Source organism: Monopterus albus, unplaced genomic scaffold (genome assembly GCF_001952655.1).
Source record: "Monopterus albus unplaced genomic scaffold, M_albus_1.0 scaffold315.1, whole genome shotgun sequence".
Classification (NCBI taxonomy): Eukaryota; Metazoa; Chordata; class Actinopteri; order Synbranchiformes; family Synbranchidae; genus Monopterus; species Monopterus albus.
In genome coordinates, this window is record NW_018128195.1 from 271,793 (window position 1) to 284,043 (window position 12,251).

The window sequence follows — 12,251 nt, forward strand, 5'->3', positions numbered from 1 at the left end:
CCTGGTTTGATGGGGCCAACAGGACAACGTCGTCTGCAAAAAGGAGAGACGAGATCCTGTGGTCCCCAAACCGGACTCCCTCCGGCCCCTGGCTGCGCCTAGAAATTCTGTCCATAAAAATAATGAACAGAACCGGTGACAAAGGGCAGCCCTGCCGGAGTCCAACACGCACTGGAAACAAGTCTGACTTACTGCCGGCGATGCGAACCAAGCTCCTGCTCCGATCGTACAGGGACCGGGTGGCCCTTAGCAAAGGGCCCCGGACCCCGTACTCCCGGCGCACCCCCCACAGGGCGCTGCGAGGGACACGGTCGAATGCCTTCTCCAGATCCACGAAACACATGTGGACTGGTTGGGCAAACTCCCATGAACCCTCTGCCACCCTGAAGAGGGTATAGAGCTGGTCCAGTGTTCCACGGCCAGGACGAAAACCGCATTGTTCCTCCTGAATCCGAGGTTCGACTGGCCTTAACCTTTAAAAACATTGACATTTATTGTCGAAACCTGTTTTCATGGCTGACTGGAACATACAGTAGGCTACACCAATAATGACAGTAAAGGTAATAATCGGGGAGGGTCACTGCTTTTATGATGTCCTCTGATTGGAGGCTCACTTTGCCACACTTTGCATACCCATGATCTAAACCATCAGTATGTCTCTTAGGTCCTATCCCAGCTAGCCTGCTCAGAGAAAATTACCCCTACTCAACATGTCCATATTAGATTTGATTTAATATCAACCTCATAGTGCCTTATCATCCCAACAGAGCACTGCACTCTCAGAATGCAGGTCTACTTGTGGTTCCTAGAATCCACAGAGATAGAATGGGAGGCAGAGACTTTAGCTATCAAGCTCCTCTCCTGTGGAACCAGCACTGTCTTTCAGTTCAGGAGGCAAACACCCTCTCTACCTTTAAGATTAGACTTAAGATTTTATTCTTTGATAAAGCTTATAGTTAGTGCTGGTTCAGGTGACCCTGAGCCTTCCATTAGTTATGCTGCTGGGGCCCTTCCATTATCCTCCGAGTTTCTCCCCTCTCCTCATTCTCCAAGCATTAACTGTGTATCTCCTTTCTCCTGTACATATCTGCAAGATCTCCGTGCAACTTCTCTGCTTTGTTTACAGTCCGCTTTCATTGAGCTCTCATGCATGGACAGTTGAGCCTTGCTATTTCAGACACTATAGAAAGTTATAATTGTTTGGAGCTTTTGGGGCAACACTTATGTGGGTCTGGTGTTTTGTAATGAACAAACATGTCAATCACTGCAGCATTGCATTTTACTCGAGTTTTTAACAGTGGATGTCTGTGGCACAGATGAATAAGCTGATTTAGGTTGTAGACTGACAGACATTAACAGTGAGTAGAGGCAATTCATTGACTGAAAAATACGAGCTCTCAAACGACTGGTTGTCATGGTTAGTAGTCAAAATTTGGATGAGGCAAGAAAGGTGAACAGTAAATCTTTTTCTTCAGCAGGTCTGGATCCTAATGAGGATGTCAGACTGTTCAATCTTGATTTCAACCTGCAGAGGGTGACACAGACCAGTTTATTACTTTTTTCTTTGGTCTTAACTGCTGTGCTGCCTGTGTTGTGTTGTTTTGTGTCAGGACTGACTACAGCAGCAGTGTGTGTGTATCCGTCCCGTGTAGCTGATGCCATAATATCATTAAAAGCAGCCAATTCCAACCTTCCTGTTGCCTCAGGTAAGACACTGAATCAAAACTATATTAACACATTACTACAGAAAAGAAATGAACAGTGAACTGAAGTGTGTGTTACAGTGAATCTATTATACCTAAAGAAAAGGCATAGACCTGTACTTGAGTTTCAGTGACAGTGTGTTCTCCCTGCTCTCCCAGTGGCCACTGGTTTCCCAGCAGGGCAGACTCCACTAGAGACACGTCTGCAGGAAGTCCGTATGGCATTGGCTGACGGTGCCACTGAGATTGACATCGTCATCAACAGGATGCTCGCCCTCACAGGACAGTGGGAAGGTACACTTGACATGACAAGAAAGACAGAGAAAGTCATTTAAGCATAGGTCACTAATTGAGGCCTGTAAGAATTTCTGTTATGTTAATCATTAGAGGAAAATGAAAACCGACTAATCAATTTCTACTCAACGCATTTCCTTGTTTTTCATGGGGCTTTCAATATTGCCCAGCAGTCATGGAGCTGTAGATGTGACATTCTTCTTCATATGATAAGCATGCTTTAGGACTTCTTTATGATGATATGATGGTAGTTGTCAGTACATCCATTAGTGCATAGCAAAAATGAACAAATATAAGCTGCAAACAGGCCTCAAAGTTGCTGCCTACATTGCAACTCACTAGGCTACAGGAGTTGGAAAGCTTTACAGCTTGCCTGACAAACACTGGGTTTTTAGGATTTCTTATTGTCTTATTAATGTAAATCTGTCAGTACCTACACTAGCGCATAGTAGAAATTAACTGATAATAGTTCATTCAGTGTACTTAGTGTTCCAAAATGTTAACAAATATAGGCTAAAAACAGTACGCAAGCTGCAGCCCACAGTAACTCATACTTATGGCAACATTATACTTGCTATTTCTTGACAAAGTATGACCTGTGGGCATGATTGAACTTGTACTGTTTAATGTGACATTTTCCAAACTACTATGCAACAAAGAGTCTTGAAAAATTGATATTTAGGCTCATTCATTATATAGATGTAGCCTAATAGTCTATAGGATCTAGGATATTGGATCTAGACCATTAAATCAGGTAGCTTATAACGCCTCTGTCTTCTTAAATAGCAGCAGTAATAGCCTATTACAAGATCCTGATTTCTGGATCAAAGCCTTAAACGTTAATAGTCAACAGATATAAACTTTGACAAGAAACAGGAAGTAGGCTATAGGTTACATAATGTTGCCATGGATACAGTGTGAGCATTGTTTTCTTGTCTAAGCTGTAGGCCTATTTGTTTACATTTTGCAACACTAAATAGTCTACTGTTTGCAATTAATTTTGCTACCTAGCCTACTGTTGGATGCACTGTCAGAATTACATATATAGGCTACTGAAGAAATCTTAAAAACAAAAGTGTTTGTCAAGCAGTTTCTGACACTTTCCAACTCCTGCTCAATCTATGTACGTATATAGTGAGTTACACTATAGGCAGCAAGTTTAAGGCCTGTTTGTTGTCTGTATTTGTTTCTGTCCTGGAACACTAAGTATGCAGAATTAGTTATTAATGGTTCACTTTTGCTCTGCACTATTGGATATACTGACAACTATCACTGAATTACTTTTGTACTAAAGAATTTCATTACAACCTGATGATTTTCAGGGACGTTCTGCAGCGTTCAAACCCCTGCATTCTCACATGAAATGCTGATCAATCCTGATGAGATTGAGTTTGTAATTACAAGATCAGGTTCTCGTAATTATGAGAGAGTAAATTATAATTACCAGATAAGATCCTGCATTTATTTTTAATTTGGATGCAACATGGCTTCTGTACACCGTCAAACTCATAAAGATGATTAATTAATTAATTCAAATATTGAGTAGCCCAGATATATTTTGTACTCGGTGTAGCTTTAGTTTATACTAAAAACAAATATGAATCTAATCTTAACAGTTTTTGTACTGTTAACTGAAATTATTTTACTACTGTTTGTGTAGTCAAAGACTTCCCAGTTGTTTCAGGATTTATAGCTGGTTTAGTCTTGTTTTGAACTTTGGTGATGAGGTGACCTTTATTCCCATTTTGATAACTCATTAGTTCCTGTACTGGTTAATGTATTGAACAGCCTCAGTAGTATTTACTAAGTGACCTGAATTAGGTGGAATCAGGTACTTCAATTCACAGTTCAGTAAACTTTATCTTTCTATTTATGTACCTTTATTTTTCACTTTTGTTATTTTGATTGTGAAATTCTTATGAGGCTGCAACATGGTGCATGCACATGACAAATTTACCCAAGGGGACAATAAAGTCTCTCTCTCTCTATAGCCATGTATGATGAGATCCGTCAGTTTCGTGAGGCTTGTGGTGATGCCCACATGAAGACCATCCTGGCAGTTGGGGAGCTGGGCACCCTCACTAATGTCTACAAGGCTAGTATGATCGCCATGATGGCTGGTCAGTATCACTACAGTCTGCTCTGTGTCTGTCATAATCGTAGCTTATATCCCTTCTTCATATTGAAAATTAATGAAACGTTTCAAGGGACCGCTGGCATTTATTATTGAACCTCTAGTCAAATGGTGCATTATCTTTGTATATCTCTGAACTTGTTCATTTTTATACTCCAGAGAGGACACTTAGGTCTTCTAACCAGTTGTTCCTGGAAGTACCTAAGTCCAGATTGAAATGGGGAGACCGAGCTTTTTCGGTTCGGGCTCCTGTACTATGGAATGGTCTGCCACGGGATATTAGATCTGCTCCGAGCCCGACTGTTTTTAGATCACTTCTTAAAACGCACCTGTATTCACAGGCTTTTAACAACATCACTGATTGATGCATTTGTTTTTGATTATGTATTTTTGCTGTTATTATTTTATTGTGTAGATGTGATTTATCTGGTTTTATTTTTATTATTTTATATGTTTTACTGTAAAGCACCTTGTAACGTAGGTTTAGAAAGGTGCTATATAAATAAATTTTGCTTGCTTTCTCTGCTCCCTGGCTCAAAGCTGCACCAGGCCGTTCCACTCATTATTGCTTAGTGCTCAAATCAGATCCACTCACTCCAAAAATGTGAGAAAATCTGCATGTACTTAACTTTTAGCTCATACCTTAGCCTTACATCTGAAAGAACTAGATAACGACAATTTTTTTCCCACATAGAAATGGTTTGTTTCAAATTACAATTAGGCCTGTGTAACAAGGAATATAACACAAAAGGTCATATGGAAAATTCAACAAACCAATGGACCTAATTAACTAAAAATATACAGTACACCTGTATGACTTTTCAGTTTCCTTTTTAAAGTACTTTGGGAACTCCATTATTGAGCTTGCGATGGCAGATTTTTGACTGAAAAGTGTTGGATGACTGTCCAAGACACAGATGCATTCTGGGTTGGGCTCAGGCATGCTTCAGGCTCGTGGTGTGAGCAGTATCAGAGTAAAACTGGAGCTGGACATAGGACGATGCTCCGTCCCTTTTAAAAAAGCTGCTGTGTCCACAATCCACCTGCTTCCTGCTCACTCCCGCTTCACTCCGCTCTGTTTTACCACCACATAAAGTGAATCACCTCAGTCACTTGTTCCCGTACTCTTTGTATCTTTATCTTTAGACACAGCTCTATGGAAGTGTCAGTTTGGCTGAACGGATTTTTACTTATGATACTGGACCAGGTCCTTGTTCCAAAGTATTAAGTGTATTAGCTTAAAGTATTGATATGAATAAAAGAATAACCGTGAGATGGACAACACACTCTCAGTTTACAGATTCATTACACGGCAGATACTAACTACTTCTTAGTATCCGTATGTCCACAGACAGTTTGTGTAGTTAGGTGGCGAAAGCAATGCATTTTAATAATGATCACGAAAGGTGGCTGCTGACTCCCGTGACATACACCTGGAGTGGTGCGAATTCAGTGCGGGACTAACGAAATGGGTGACTACTTCAGTATTTTATGCTTTTGATGTGCGTCAATGGCAGGAATATAGGACAATAGTGTATCTTGAAGCATTGACCTGCATCAACACACAATGACACACGAGTTCGCTGCCAGTGTGGGGTGTTGCACTGAAAATCATGGGTACAGATGTTTTGAAGAGGGTCCACTGCTGCCTGTGTGTGTGTGGTGCCCTTGAATGTTTTATTACATGGTTTTATAAAATATAGTCTGTTGGGTTGTTACAATTTTAACTAAAAAGATGCAGCTAAACCATGTAATAATTTGTGCACAATGTGATAACTTGTTACAATGTTTTGAGCATTACATTATTGGAATATTATTAGATTATTGACATGTATTACCTGTTCTTTATACCATTATGAATTTTATCAAGCCTTTAAAAAGTTTGAATTCTAAGTTAGTAAAAGCTGAACACTGTAATTCTTGCAGTCAGCCAGCTTGTGGCACTGCTGCTTAGCATTTTCTTTTGCCAAATGCCAAACATGAGTGGAGCTCTGCCTCCCATGCACACACACACACACACACACACACACACACACATATACAGTGTACACTTATCTCCATTTTATATAAATAAGCCGATTACAGGACCAAATTGTCGGGGGTTCTGATATAGATCATTATTAAAATGCATTGCTTTTGTCGTCATACTCGCTCCTTAATCTCTCCTTTATTCCTATGAATTGCATATGAGATTCCTGAAATTGAATGATAATTTCACCTATTAATCTCTGATGTAGCCTATTTTCTTCTGCTGTTCCCTGTCAGTATCCCCCTGCCCACACAAATGAATAGAGCTTCACTACCGTCGCCCACATTTAGTGATTATTATCAATTATCTGGTAATTAAGACTCCCTATAGCACATCTTAAGGATTATGCCAGTTTGAGTAAGAGGGGACAGTGGCTGAAAAAAGTCTGACTGGAAGAATACATAGAACATGTCTTTAATGAACTGGAAAATGTTCATTTTGTTCTGTTCAGTAATGAACACTCATTATACACCAGGGAAGCAGAAGGGATTTTTTTTCCGTCAGACCATAGTTTGTGGGTAATCTATTTAAAGAGCATCGTTTCATCTTCTATTTTAATCAGGAAAGCTGATAAAACATAATTGGCTGTGAAGGGAACGAAAAATTAAGGCTTTTATTGATGAGGGTGCAGCTGCCCTCTGTTCGCCATCAGTAGCAGCATATGTTCTTGTCAGCCAGACTGTCAGAGTAAGGGCCTGTGTCTGTCTTCTCTCTCCATACCCACACTAACGCTGTCTGACTCTGCTTCCTTACATTACCAACTCATCGCGTTTTGAATCTTCATGTAAATGTATGCATGTGGAGTAACCTGAATAGAAAACATACTGACAGATGAATGATTACAACATGACTATTTGTCAGCCTGTTTTACGTGGTCCAGTCTGTGTGTTGCTGTGCTGAAGACTGCATGTCACTTGTTTACACTTGTTTAAACTTTACAGGTCTAATATTCATCAAGACATCCACAGGAAAAGAGGCTGTCAACGCTACTTACCCAGTTGCCATAGTGATGGCACGAGCCATTCGTAACTACTTCTTGTGTACAGGCCACAAGGTAAAGTACTTAATTCCCACCTTTGAGTGAATACATCTGGTTAATGAGGAGAAGGAAAAGTCATCTGCACAGTATAGATTAGCTGCTTGGAGATTGTCTTATTTACTAGCAGATATTGATTATTTTATTACTTTTATGGACTACATTATAGTCAGAGGTGTTCCTAATATTCCGACCCTCTCAAGTGGGGAATACAAAAATATAGACACCTCTGACTATAATGTAGTCCAGTATAACACCACCTTCAACTGTGACCTCAATAATAAACATAGAATTAAATTTATACATTTACAACAATTTCAACAAACACTGAAACATTTTGAGTTTCATAAACACAGATTTGTGTGGTTTGGTGCTTCAGTGGTGGGCGCTGCTGTGTCACAGCAAGAAGGTGCCGGAGTTCAAGCCCTAGCTGACCTGGTGCCTTTCTGTGTGGAGTTTTCATGTTCTCCCTGTGCCTGTGTGTGTTCTCTCTGGGTACTCCAGCTTCTTCCCACAGTCCAAAGACAGTTTGGTTGATTGGCAACTCTAAATCGCCCGTAAGCGTGAGTGTGTGGTTGTTTGTCTCTAAGTGTCAGTCCTGTGATAAACTGGTGACCTGTCCAGGGTGTACCCCACCTATCAACCAATGTCAACTTGGATTGGCCCCAAGCTATACATACACACACATACACACACATATGTGTGTGTATGTGTGTATGTGTGTGTGTGTGTGTGTGTGTGTATATATATATACAGTGGTGTGAAAAAGTGTTTGCCCCCTTACTGATTTCTTATCTTTTTGCATGTTTGTCACACTGTAATGTTTCAGATCGTCAAACAAATTTATATATTAGTCAAAGATAACACAAGTAAACACATCATGCAGTTTTTAAATGAAGGTTTTTATTATTAAGGGAAAACAAAATCCAAAACTATATAGCCCTTCTTTATTGTAATGTTAAAATTGTAATCTTGCTAACCCCATTCTTGCAAAATGTATTGGTAATCTGATTGTATTGTTTTTCTCTGTAACTTACCTTTTTTTTTTGCATCCGAAATACATAATGCCCTTCCATGTATTCCGTTACTCCCTAAGCCTGATCATAAATTGCTAAACTGTTAACCTCATTTGACTATGTGCTGGGACCTGTTAGTCAGCTAATGCTAGTTTTGGATTGGAAGCTGCCTACACTGTGTTGCAGCCAAGCATTTGTAGTTCACATTGTAGTTTTAGGAAACAGGATAAGAGGAGCAAAGAGTGGTAAGGAGTGATTTATGGTCTGAGTTTGTTTTGAGACTCACTAGACCCTCAGGTGGCTGAAAACATATTTAGTAGAGTACCTTTAAGTGTGTGTTCCCTCAGGTGGGCTTTAAGCCAGCAGGGGGTATCCGGACAGCTCAGGAGTCTCTGGTGTGGCTCATGTTGATCAAAGAGGAGTTGGGCAAGGACTGGCTTTGTCCTCAACTGTTTCGCCTGGGAGCCAGCAGCCTGTTGGCTGACATTGAGAGGCAGGTGAGGACTTTCTCTCTCTCTCTCTCTCTCTCTCACACACACACACACACAGGGTAATTTTTCATCTTTTTTTATTTTATTTTTTTACCTTTTTTTTTTTTGTTTGTTTGTACAGATCTACCACCATGTGACTGGACAGTATGCAGACTATGATGAACTGCCTATGGCCTGAAGCTGTGGACATTTAAGTTTTAATGAACAATAAAACCCTCAGACTCTCCACACAAGCCTGACAGTAAACATCCAGAGAATGCAGTGATTTGTCCATTTGGTTAGCCACATTCACATTCAGTGCTTTGATTATATGGAACAATAAAAGTTTTCTGTGTCCCAGTTTCCAGTGTTGGGAAATGTTTTGTACTGTAGTTGGACCAAATCTCCAGGTTCCTCTGTGTGTTTTTGTACACCAAGTGCTTTGTATGTGAGATTGATATGGGCACAAGCCTCTCACAATGTGCACACAAGATGTCATGAGTTGTACATGCTATGCTTTCAGTGTAGACACAGAAATTCAAAGAAATTTTATTTGCATAGTGCCAAATCGCAACAAAAATCATCTCAGGGCACTTTACATAGTAAGGTCTAGACCTGACAGTATTATAGAGAAAAACCCAACAAATCTCCTTTGAGCATGTTCTTGATAAGTTTCATGCTTTTTTCCAGTGGTACTACAACATCTGCCATCGTTTATTAATGCAGTGTTATTGCTTGCATACAGATATGAAGTGTCTGCCCTGAAATGAATCTGTAGTTCTGAGAGCGTTGTCCAGCTCCCAGTTATTCTTTTATTCATATCAATTATTTAAGCTAATGAACTTAATATTTTTGAACCAGGAGCTGATACTGTACTGTATGTGAATCAAGTTCCTGAAAAATACTGTGTGCCAGATTAATTTCAGTTAAAATATGTCAGATTTAATGAGCATTTAGTTTTTATTCACTGTAGCCTAAATATAAGTTCCAGTGTAATAACATAGCATTTTACTCAGTACCAGCACGTCAGGGGACCCCTCTGTAAAGATCCTGAAGTTTGCAGATGACACAACGGTCATCTGTCTCATCCAAGTCAGGGTAGAGACAGGAAGTTCAAAAGCTGGCCCCTATGGTGTGCTTGCAACAACCTGGAGCTGAACATGCTGAAAACAGTGGAGCTGACATTGGACTTAAGCTCAGGAAGTTCAACCTGCCCCAGGAGCTGCTGGTACAGTTTTACAGAGAAATTATTGAGTCTGTTCTCTGTTCTTCCATCATGGTCTTTTTTGACTCAGCAATGAAATAGGACAGGAACAGACTCCAGCAGACAGTCAGGACTGCAGGAAAGATCATCTGTGCCAGCCCACCCTCCATGGAGGACCTGTACACCTCATGGGTCAAAAGGAGGGCAGAGAAGATTTCTGCAGATCCCTGATACCCTGAACACAAACTTCTTGAACTCCTCCCCTCTGGATGGCACTACAGGTCACTGTATGCCAAAACAACTAGACACAAGAACAGTTTCTTCCCCCGGACCATCACCTTCATGAATCCATGTTTAGTTGTATAATAAGATACAGCAAATACCACAGTGCAATAACTTATAGATGTAATCACTGTTTATAAAATAGCTCATTTTTAACCTGTATATATGGACTAAAGTTACAGAAAGTGTATAACGCAGACTGGCGGTGACATGGGGAAAAAGTCAGACATTCTTGGTGTCAGATGAGTCAGGAGAGCACTAAAAGAGCCTAAGAACAACTGTCTTCTATATTCAGTGTTGACAACCTTAATTTAACAGTAAAAAAATAGACTGCAATGACTGCCAGTGGCATAATGTTTCAAAGCCATATAAAGTCTGAGTATGTAAGCATAATGAAATGTTAATTAATCTAACACAGACAGTGATTAATATGTACAGTAGGCAGTCACTGCCGACCAGTCAACAATATTTTCCTTTGGGAATAGAGAAACTGTCTATTTTGGATGATACAGCCACACACCTGAAGAGACCCCTCCAGTCCAGTTCTGTTTCCCAGGTATGCAGGTCAGAGAGGTTGTAGGGTTTCATATAAAGGGGGATATGAGAAGAAGACTAGACCAGAAAGAATGAATTACAGTACATGTTACATAGTAGTTGTGAACTTTGACTATTCTGAAACTCAGAATGTGAAGATGCCAAGGAAAAAATCTGTATTGTAATTCAGTTTTTCCTTGAAGTGCCCATGGCATGTTTTTTTGTTTTGTGACTTATCTACAATGTTATAACAATCAATTATCATCTTAAACGTAACTGAAAGCTCAAAAACAAGGTGTACCTATGTCATTGAAGCAACTTGGTTTATACAAGTCTCGTGAACTCTTGCTGGCAAGACTTTTTTTTCCAACTATGTATAGTCTTATGCAGTAGTTTATGGATTTCCTTGAATGGTTATAATCTCCAGGCAGTTGCACATTAATGCAAGCTTGCCTCTCATCCACTGGTGCCATGTTAAAAGCAGGATTTTTCAACTGCATGTGGTTTTGTGGATATATTTTACCTCCTGCTGCCTGCATTATGATTAGAGGATGTGGAGAAAAATACGGGGCCTGAGGTTACTGCATGTCCAGGAATATTCCTCTACATGGACCCACTGTTTTACCTGACCGGGTCTAACCTAAAAGCAGCCGGCCAATGAAGCACCCTGGTGCGGTGAATGATAAGCTCATCAACGCTGGACTCCTTCAGAGCACAATGCCTGTTTGTTTTGACTGCTTGAGGCCAGTGTGTCTACCGCATGTGATGTTGTGGGGTGGCAAGAGGATTCTAACGATCCATGATGTTTTTGTTGGTGCAACACTATCTGTTGGGAATGTATGTGGTCGCCTGTAACACAAGGGATTTCTGGGGAAAAACACAGCGATCACGGGTTGGATTTACTGACCTTGGAGCTACTTGAAAGGGAAAGAAGCTTCCACAACTCAGTAGGACTTAACAGTAAGTAAAAAAAATACACACACGTTGCATGCCTGTTAATGCATCATTTCTCTAGAAGAGAATTGTTGTACTATATATGTATTATGCCAGTTAAATATGGGGTTTCTCAATTACCCTCTTTGTTTAGAGTGTTACAAATCTCTTTTCCCTGTTCAAAACTCATTTTCATGTAGCGCCCCCCTCAGTGGTTGTGATTAGGATAATGTTAGGATTCAGGTTAGAGGAAACACATCTTGATGGGGAAACAGATTTTGACACAACACCGGCAGCAGGAGTTGTACATGTTCATAAACTATCCTCTTGTTTTCAGGAGAAGGCTCTCAGGTTTTATCATTATGAAATAATTACAGACTATTTGGAGTTATGATGGGTGCAAAGCTAATCTAGAGGTACCCAAGATTAAACATTAAATGGCTGGAAGTGAGCATGCCATGTACACATTAAATTAGCAGTTCGAATCTCACTCCTGACTGAACTGTTCTGAATGAAATCAGTTCCCAGACCCCCCTATAGAAAATGAACTATATTCAGTTTAAATTTTGGGTTAAAAGCTTAACCACTATAAAGCATGAAGTACCACTAAGGCAGA

General features: G+C 40.2%; 1 protein-coding gene across 2 annotated transcripts in view; it reads left to right on the top strand.

Moving 5' to 3' along the window:
- The window catches only part of dera (deoxyribose-phosphate aldolase (putative)), a 13,375-nt gene extending 4,333 nt beyond the window's left edge, over positions 1-9,042 (top strand). The window contains exons 4-10 of one of the 2 annotated variants that reach the window (XM_020623902.1): positions 1,611-1,706; positions 1,863-1,997; positions 3,989-4,119; positions 6,661-6,666; positions 7,110-7,214; positions 8,560-8,709; positions 8,825-9,042. In XM_020623902.1, coding sequence (XP_020479558.1) covers positions 1,611-1,706; positions 1,863-1,997; positions 3,989-4,119; positions 6,661-6,666; positions 7,110-7,214; positions 8,560-8,709; positions 8,825-8,881 — 680 coding nt within the window. In that variant the 3' untranslated portion in view covers positions 8,882-9,042. Of the gene's footprint in view, positions 1-1,610; positions 1,707-1,862; positions 1,998-3,988; positions 4,120-4,290; positions 4,512-6,660; positions 6,667-7,109; positions 7,215-8,559; positions 8,710-8,824 lie in introns of those variants that run through there. The other variant, XM_020623903.1, reaches the window with a different exon arrangement.
- The last annotated feature ends 3,209 nt before the right edge of the window (positions 9,043-12,251 follow it).